This window comes from Petromyzon marinus, unplaced genomic scaffold (assembly GCF_048934315.1).
Source record: "Petromyzon marinus isolate PM22_M1 ecotype Great Lakes invasive population unplaced genomic scaffold, UKy_Petmar_22M1.pri1.0 PM_Scaffold_11, whole genome shotgun sequence".
NCBI classification, from domain to species: domain Eukaryota; kingdom Metazoa; phylum Chordata; class Hyperoartia; order Petromyzontiformes; family Petromyzontidae; genus Petromyzon; species Petromyzon marinus.
The window spans coordinates 2,978,027-2,987,316 of NW_027423069.1; the positions used below are offsets into that span (position 1 = coordinate 2,978,027).

The 9,290-nt window shown below is 56.4% G+C and overlaps 1 protein-coding gene across 1 annotated transcript in view; it reads right to left on the minus strand.

Annotated features, from left to right (window-relative positions):
* LOC116937044 (condensin complex subunit 1-like) overlaps positions 1-8,078 on the minus strand; it is a 69,997-nt gene extending 61,919 nt beyond the window's left edge. Inside the window, exons 1-5 of the mRNA XM_076063391.1 lie at positions 8,066-8,078; positions 6,930-7,081; positions 6,120-6,334; positions 4,292-4,419; positions 1,216-1,339 (exon numbers count right to left, since the gene is read on the minus strand). Coding sequence (XP_075919506.1) covers positions 1,216-1,339; positions 4,292-4,419; positions 6,120-6,334; positions 6,930-7,081; positions 8,066-8,078 — 632 coding nt within the window. The remainder of the gene's footprint in view (positions 1-1,215; positions 1,340-4,291; positions 4,420-6,119; positions 6,335-6,929; positions 7,082-8,065) is intronic.
* Positions 8,079-9,290: the final 1,212 nt, after the last annotated feature.

The following is a 9,290-nucleotide window of genomic DNA, read 5'->3' on the forward strand; positions in this document are numbered from 1 at the left end:
CCGAGTAACTGAGTGAGCGACCGGGCGACTGAGTGACTGAGTGAGCGACCGAGTGATTGAGTGAGCGAGCGACCAAGTGGGTGAGCGACTGAGCGACTGAGTGAGCTACCGAGTAACTGAGTGACTGAGCGAGCGACTGAGCGAGTGACTGAATGACTGAGCGAGCGAGCGACTGAGTGAGTGACCGAGCGAGCGACTGAGCGACCGAGTGACTGAGTGACTGAGCGAGCGAGCGAGCGACTGAGCGAGTGATTGAGTGAGCGAGCGAGCGACTGAGCGAGTGACTGAGCGAGCGACTGAGTGACTGAGTGAGTGACTGAGTAACTGAGTGACTGAGCGAGCGATTGAGCGACTGAGCGAGGGACTGAGTGAGCAACCGAGTGACTGAGTGACTGAGCGACTGAGCGAGCGACCTGATCACCTCGCCCACGAGGGAGCGGGCGTTGTACTCGCTGGCCCACAGCACCACGGCCTGCACCATGGGTGAGCAACCGAGTGACTGAGTGACTGAGCTACTGAGCGAGCGACTGAGTGAGTGACTGAGCGAGCGAGTGACTGAGCGAGCGACTGAGCGAGCGACTGAGCGAGTGACTGAGCGAGTGATTGAGTGAGCGATTGAGTGACTGAGCGAGTGACCGAGTGAGCGACCGAGTGACTGGGCGAGCGAGCGACTGAGCGAGTGACTGAGCGACTGAACGAACGAGCGACTGAGTGAGTGACTGAGTGAGTGACTGAGTGAGCGAACGAGCGACTGAGTGACTGAGTGAGCGAACGAGCGACTGAGTGAGTGACTGAGTGAGTGACTGAGCGAGCGAACGAGCGACTGACTGACTGAACGAACGAGCGACTGAGCGAGCGATTGAGTGACTGAGTGACTGGGCGAGCGACCTGATCACCTCGCTCACGAGGGAGCGAGCGTTGTACTCGCTGGCCCACAGCGCCACGGCCTGCACCATGGGTGAGCAACCGAGTGACTGAGTGACTGAGCTACTGAGCGAGCGACTGAGTGACTGAGCGAGTGACTGAGTGAGTGACTGAGCGAGTGACTGAGTGAGCGACTGAGTGAGTGATTGAGTGAGTGACTGAGTGACTGAGTGAGCGAACGAGCGACTGAGTGACTGAACGAACGAACGACTGAGTGAGTGACTGAGTGAGTGAGCGACTGACTGAACGAACGAGCGACTGAGTGAGTGACTGAGTGAGTGAGCGAACGACCTGATCACCTCGCCCACGAGGGAGCGAGCGTTGTACTCGCTGGCCCACAGCGCCACGGCCTGTGCCATGGGGCTGGCCAGATGCTCCGCGTGCTGCAGCAGCTGCACCACCATGAAGCTCGCGCCTAGCGCACACAAGAGACAAAGATCCACCGTGTGGGCCTTTCGAGAGACCTCGCTGTTGGTGAGCTCCTCTGAGGTGTGGCACTGTGGCACACGAGGTGGCTGGGCGCCCAGCACCAGCACAGAGAGCACAGAGAGCACAGAGAGAGAACGGAGAGTTGGTGGGCTCATAAAGTATTCAAGCTTCCGTGACTCCATTCACGAGAGCGTTAATACTTTATTATCACACTTCCACGGGGACGTCACCGTTGTGATTACGTGCAAGGTGTGCCCCTTGTTTGAGCTGACGTTTTGTATTTACAAGAGGTGGTGTTCATTTTTGAGTTGTTTTGTATTTACAAGAGGTGGTCACTTTTGTGAGCTGACGTTTTTGTATTTACAAGAGGTGGTCATTTTTGTGAGCTGCCATTTTGTATTCACAAGAGGTGGTGGTCCTTTTTTGAGCTACCGTTTTGTATTCACAAGAGGTGGTGGTCCTTTTTTGAGCTACCGTTTTGTATTCACAAGAGGTGGTGGTCCTTTTTTGAGCTACCGTTTTGTATTCACAAGAGGTGGTGGTCCTTTTTTGAGCTACCGTTTTGTATTCACAAGAGGTGGTGGTCCTTTTTTGAGCTACCGTTTTGTATTCACAAGAGGTGGTGGTCCTTTTTTGAGCTACCGTTTTGTATTCACAAGAGGTGGTGGTCCTTTTTTGAGTTGTTTTGTATGTACAAGAGGTGGTCCTTTTTTGAGCTACCGTTTTGTATTCACAAGAGGTGGTCCTTTTTGTGAGCTATCGTTTTGTATTCACAAGAGGTGGTCATTTTTGTGAGCTGCCCCCTCTCTCTCTCTCTCTGCCTCCCTGTCCGTCTTTCCTCCCTCCTTACCTCTTGCTGGACTTGTATATGTATTTCTACCGACCGTGTACCTCGTATTTTTTTATTCTATCTATGCCAAAGTATGCGCAATCCAAAGGTTGAACACGAAATTTAAACACTCCTCTGAAATTCGCGGTCCGCCAGGAAGTGTCTAAAAACTGTGTCGTTGGCCTGACTGGATGTGGCTTCACGTAACGTTTTTTCAGGTTTGTTGAATTCTCGTCTCTCCATCTTCTTGTGTCGTATTTACCTGCTGTGATTTGTTCTTGACACCTGATGAAGGTCGCCTGCGTTGCGATCGAAACGTCGAGATTTCTTTTTTGTTTTAATATAATTTTATTGTATTTGTATGCACGTGACTTTACCGAAAAAACCATAGAGTAATTTTATGCAGTCACGAGAGCTTTAATACTTTATTATCACACTTCTACGGGGAAGTTACCGTTGTAATTATGTGTAAGATGTGCCCCTTATTTGAGCTGCCGTTTTGTATTCACAAGAGGTGGTGGTCATTTTTGCGAGCTGCCGTTTTGTATTCACAAGAGGTGGTGGTCATTTTTTGAGCTGCCGTTTTGTATGTGTAAGATGTTGCGTGTGTGAGCTGCCGTTTTTGTATTCACAAGAGGTGGTCATTTTTGTGAGCTGTTGTTTTGTATACACGAGAGGTGGTGGTCCTTTTTTGAGCTACCGTTTTTGTATTCACAAGAGGTGGTGGTCATTTTTTGAGCTGCCGTTTTGTATACACAAGAGGTGGTCATTTTTGTGAGCTGTTGTTTTGTATACACGAGAGGTGGTGGTCCTTTTTTGAGCTGCCGTTTTTGTATTCACAAGAGGTGGTGGTCATTTTTTGAGCTGCCGTTTTGTATGTGTAAGATGTTGCGTGTTTGAGCTGCCGTTTTGTATTCACAAGAGGTGGTCATTTTTGTGAGCTGCCGTTTTGTATTTACGAGAGGTGGTCATTTTTGTGAGCTGCCCCCTCTCTCTCCCTCTGCCTCCCTGTCCGTCTTTCCTCCCTCCTTACCTCTTGCTGGACTTGTATATGTATTTCTACCGACTGTGCACCTCGTATTTTTTAATTCTATCTATGCCAAAGTATGCGCAATCCAAAGGTTGAACACGAAATGTAAACACTCCTCTGAAATTCGCGGTCCGCCAGGAAGTGTCTAAAAACTGTGTCGTTGGCCTGACTGGATGTGGCTTCACGTAACGTTTTTTCAGGTTTGTTGGAATTCTCGTCTCTCCATCTTCTTGTGTCGTATTTACCTGCCATGATTTGTTCTTGACACCCGATGAAGGTCGCTTGCGTTGCGATCGAAACGTCGCGATTGATTTTTTGTTTAAATATAATTTTATTGTATCTCTACGTACGTGACTTTACCGAAAAAACCATAGAGTAATTTTATGCAGTCACGAAAGCTTTAATACTTCATTATCACACTTCTACGGGGAAGTTACCGTTGTAATTATGTGTAAGATGTGCCCCTTATTTGAGCTGCCGTTTTGTATTCACAAGAGGTGGTCCTCTTTTGAGCTTCCGTTTTTGTATTCACAAGAGGTGGTGGTCATTTTTTGAACTGCCGTTTTGTATTTACAAGAGGTGGTCATTTTTGTGAGCTGTTGTTTTTGTATTCACAAGAGGTGGTCATTTTTTGAGCTGTTTTGTATGTACAAGAGGTGGTCCTTTTTTGAGCTGCCCCCTCTCTCTCTCTGCCTCCCTGTCCGTCTTTCCTCCCTCCTTACCTCTTGCTGGACTTGTATATGTATTGTTACCGACCGTGCACCTCGTATTTTTTAATTCTATCTATGCCAAAGTATGCGCAATCCAAAGGTTGAACACGAAATTTAAACACTCCTCTGAAATTCGTGGTCCGCCAGGAAGTGTCTAAAAACCGTGTCGTTGGCCTGACTGGATGTGGCTTCACGTAACGTTTTTTTCAGGTTTGTTGAATTCTCGTCTCTCCATCTTTCTTGTGTCGTATTTACCTGCTGTGATTTGTTCTTGACACCTGATGAAGATCGCCTGCGTTGCGATCGAAACGTCGCGATTGATTTTTTGTTTTAATATATAATTTTATGTGAGAGTAGTTGGTGGCTCACCCAAGGAGTGGTTGTATCTCCACACCAGCTGCCCCAGGACGTGGAAGGCCACATCCCTCGCTTGCCTGAGCCTCCCCTGGTTCACCCGAGGGTCCTCAAGGAGCTTGTAGCAGCAGCGAGACACGGCGCTAGCATCGGGGAGAGAGATGGACACTCACTCGCTCGCTCGCTCGGCCCGCTCGCTCACCAACTCACTCACCCACCAACGCGCTCACTCACCAACTCACTCACCCATCAACGCGCTCACTCACCAACTCACTCACCCATCAACGCGCTCACTCATTCACTCACTCACTCACTCGTTCACCCGGCCAGCCACTCACCCGCCCATCCGCTCACTCGGTTGCTGACTCACCAACTCACTCACCCATCAACGCGCTCACTCACCAACTCACTCACTCACTCACTCGTTCACCCGGCCGGCCACTCACCCGCCCATCCGCTCACTCGGTTGCTCACTCACCCACTCACTCACCCACCAACGCGCTCACTCACCAAATCACTCACCCATCAACGCGCTCACTCACTCACTCGTTCACCCGGCCGGCCACTCACCCGCCCATCCGCTCACTCGGTTGCTCACTCACCCACTCACTCACCCACCAACGTGCTCACTCACAGCTTGTAGCAGCAGCGAGACACGCCGCTAGCATCGGGGAGAGAGAGAGATGTGTGGACACTCACTTCGCTCGCTCGGCCCACTCACTCACCAAGTCACTCACCCACCAACGTGCTCACTCACTCACTTACTCATTCACCCACCCGGCCACTCACCCACCCACCCAATCGTTCATTCAACTACTCACTCACAGCTTGTAGCAGCAGCGAGACAAGGCGCTAGCATCGGGAGAGAGAGAGAGAGATGTGTGGACACTCACTTCGCTCGCTCGGCCCGCTCACTCACCCACTCACTAACCCACTCACTCACTCACCCACTCACTCACCCACTCACTCACCCACTCACCCGCTCGCCCACTCACCCACTCACTCACCCACCCACCCACTCACTCACTCACTCACCCACCCACCCACCCACCCACTCACTCACTCACTCACCCACTCACCCACCTACTCACTCACCCCCTCACTCACCCACTCACTCACTCACCCACCTACTCACTCACCTACTCACTCACCCACCCACTCACTCACCCACTCACCCGCCCACTCACTCACCCCCTCACTCACCCCCTCACTCACTCGCCCACTCACCCACTCACTCACCCACTCACTCACTCACTCACCCCCCCACCCCACCCCCTCACCCCCTCACTCACCCACCCACTCACCTACTCACCCGCTCGCCCACTCACCCCCTCACTCACCCCCTCTCCCACTCACTCACTCACCCACCCACCCACCCACTCACTCACTCACCCACTCACTCACCCACCTACTCACTCACCCCCTCACTCACCCACTCACTCACTCACCCACTCACTCACCCACTCACTCTCCCACCTACTCACTCACTCACCCCCTCACTCACCCCTCTCACTCACCCACTCACTCACTCACCCACTCACCCCCTCACCCCCTCACTCACTCACCCACTCACTCACTCACTCACCCCCTCACTCACTCACCCCCTCACTCACCCACTCACCCACTCACTCACTCACCCCCTCACTCACCCACTCACTCACTCACTCACCCACTCACTCACTCACCCCCTCACTCACCCACTCACTCACTCACCCACCTACTCACTCACCCACTCACCTACTCACTCACCCACCACCCCCTCACTCACCCCCTCACTCACCCCCTCACCCACCCACCCACCCACCCACCACCCCCCCACCCCCCCAACCACCCTCCCACCTACCCAGTGAAGTCCTCTTCGACGCTTGACGGACACCACAGGTGGCGCAGCTCCAACTGGAGCAGGCGCGAGATGGCGGTCAGCCCACGCTCCCACTGATCCTCCCCGGCATCATCGCCGCCACCACCACCGCCACCACCGCCACCACCGCCACCACCGCCACCACCACCACCACCACCACCACCGCCGCCTTTCTTAGCCGCAGTCTTCTTGCCAGCCTAAGCTCAAGCGCACGGACGCACCGGGGCGAGGGCGTTAACATCTCCCACCCACCACCAACACCAACACCACCACCACCACCAACAACAACAACAACAACACCATCACCACCAACACCACCACCACCATCACCACCATCAACAACAACACTACCACCATCATCACCACCACCACCACCACCAACACCGCCACCACCAACACCGCCACCATCACCACCACCACCAACACCACCACCACCAACAACAACACCACCACCACCAACACCACCACCACCATCACCACCACCACCACCAACACCACCAACAACAACACCACCACCACCATCACCACCACCACCAACACCACCACCACCAACACCACCATCACCACCACCACCACCAACAACAACACCACCACCACCATCACCACCACCACCAACACCACCAACAACAACACCACCACCACCAACACCACCACCACCATCACCACCACCAACACCACCACCACCACCAACAACAACACCACCACCACCATCACCACCACCACCACCACCACCACCTTCACCACCACCTCCACCGCCACCACCACCTCCTCCTCCTCCTCCCCGCCCGTCACCTTGCCGATGGCGCTGGCCACGTCCGCCGCGGCGCGCTGCGCCCCAGCGCCTCGAGCAGCTGCGACAGGAGGTAGCTCGACATCTTGAGCGCACGAAGGTGCCGCCGGCGGACGCCCGGCTCCACGGGGGGAGATTCGAGCAGCGGGGCGAGCTCAGAGGCGTGGACGCTCACCGCTGACGTCGGGGGAGAGGGTGAGAGGGGAGAGAGTGGGTGGGTGAGTGGGTGAGTGGGTGGGTGGGTGAGTGGGTGGGTGGGTGAGTGGGTGCGTGAGTGGGTGAATGGGTGAGTGAGTGGGTGAGTGAGTGAGTGAGTGGATGGGCGAGCTCAGAGGCGTGGACGCTCACCGCTGACGTCGGGGGAGAGGGGGAGAGGGGAGAGGGGAGAGAGTGGGTGAGTGGGTGGGTGGGTGGGTGGGTGGGTGAGTGGGTGGGTGAGTGAGTGAGTGGGTGAGTGAGTGGGTGGGTGAGTGGGTGAATGGGTGAGTGAGTGGGTGAGTGAGTGAGTGAGTGGATGGGCGAGCTCAGAGGCGTGGACGCTCACCGCTGACGTCGGGGGAGAGGGTGAGGGGGAGAGGGGAGAGAGTGGGTGAGTGAGTGGGTGAGTGAGTGGGTGAGTGGGTGGGTGAGGGGTGAGTGGGTGGGTGGGTGGGTGGGTGGGTGAGTGAGTGAGTGGGTGGGTGGGTGGGTGAGTGAGTGAGTGGGTGGGTGGGTGAGTGGGTGAGTGGGTGGGTGAGTGAGTGAGTGGGTGGGTGGGTGAGTGGGTGGGTGGGTGAGTGAGTGGGTGAGTGGGTGAGTGAGTGAGTGGGTGGGTGGGTGAGTGAGTGAGTGAGAGAGTGGGTGAGTGAGTGGGTGAGTGAGTGAGTGGGTGGGTGGGTGAGTGAGAGGGTGGGTGGGTGGGTGAGTGGGTGAGTGAGTGGGTGAGTGGGTGGGTGAGTGAGTGAGTGGGTGGGTGGGTGAGTGGGTGGGTGGGTGAGTGGGTGGGTGAGTGGGTGGGTGGGTGGGTGAGTGAGTGAGTGGGTGGGTGGGTGGGTGAGTGAGTGAGTGGGTGAGTGGGTGAGGGGGTGGGTGAGTGGGTGAGTGGGTGAGGGGGTGAGTGAGTGAGTGAGTGGATGGGCGAGCTCAGAGGCGTGGACGCTCACCGCTGACATCGGGGAGAGGGTGAGGGGAGAGGGGAGAGAGTGGGTGAGTGGGTGGGTGGGTGAGTGGGTGGGTGGGTGAGTGGGTGGGCGGGTGGGTGGATGAGTGGGTGGGTGAGTGAGTGGGTGGGTGAGTGAGTGAGAGGGTGGGTGGGTGAGTGAGTGGGTGGGTGAGTGAGTGGATGGGCGAGCTCAGAGGCGTGGACGCTCACCGCTGACGTCGGGGAGAGGGTGAGGGGAGAGGGAGAGAGTGGGTGAGTGGGTGGGTGGGTGGGTGAGTGGGTGAGTGAGAGGGTGGGTGGGTGAGTGAGTGGGTGGGTGAGTGGGTGAGTGGGTGAGTGGGTGGGTGGGTGAGTGAGAGGGTGGGTGGGTGAGTGAGTGGGTGGGTGAGTGGGTGGGTGGGTGAGTGGGTGGGTGAGTGAGTGGGTGGGTGGGTGAGGGGGTGAGTGAGTGAGTGAGTGGGTGGGTGAGTGAGTGGGTGGGTGGGTGGGTGAGTGGGTGAGTGAGTGGGTGGGTGGGTGGGTGAGTGGGTGAGTGAGTGAGTGAGTGGGTGAGTGAGTGGGTGGGTGAGTGGGTGAATGGGTGAGTGAGTGGGTGAGTGAGTGAGTGAGTGGATGGGCGAGCTCAGAGGCGTGGACGCTCACCGCTGACGTCGGGGGAGAGGGTGAGGGGGAGAGGGGAGAGAGTGGGTGGGTGGGTGGGTGAGTGAGTGGGTGGGTGGGTGAGTGGGTGAGTGGGTGGGTGGGTGGGTGAGTGAGTGGGTGAGTGGGTGGGTGAGTGAGTGAGTGGGTGGGTGGGTGAGTGGGTGGGTGGGTGAGTGGGTGGGTGAGTGGGTGGGTGGGTGGGTGAGTGAGTGAGTGGGTGGGTGGGTGGGTGAGTGAGTGAGTGGGTGAGTGGGTGAGGGGGTGGGTGAGTGGGTGAGTGGGTGAGGGGGTGAGTGAGTGAGTGAGTGGATGGGCGAGCTCAGAGGCGTGGACGCTCACCGCTGACATCGGGGAGAGGGTGAGGGGAGAGGGGAGAGAGTGGGTGAGTGGGTGGGTGGGTGAGTGGGTGGGTGGGTGAGTGGGTGGGCGGGTGGGTGGATGAGTGGGTGGGTGAGTGAGTGGGTGGGTGAGTGAGTGAGAGGGTGGGTGGGTGAGTGAGTGGGTGGGTGAGTGAGTGGATGGGCGAGCTCAGAGGCGTGGACGCTCACCGCTGACGTCGGGGAGAGGGTGAGGGGAGAGG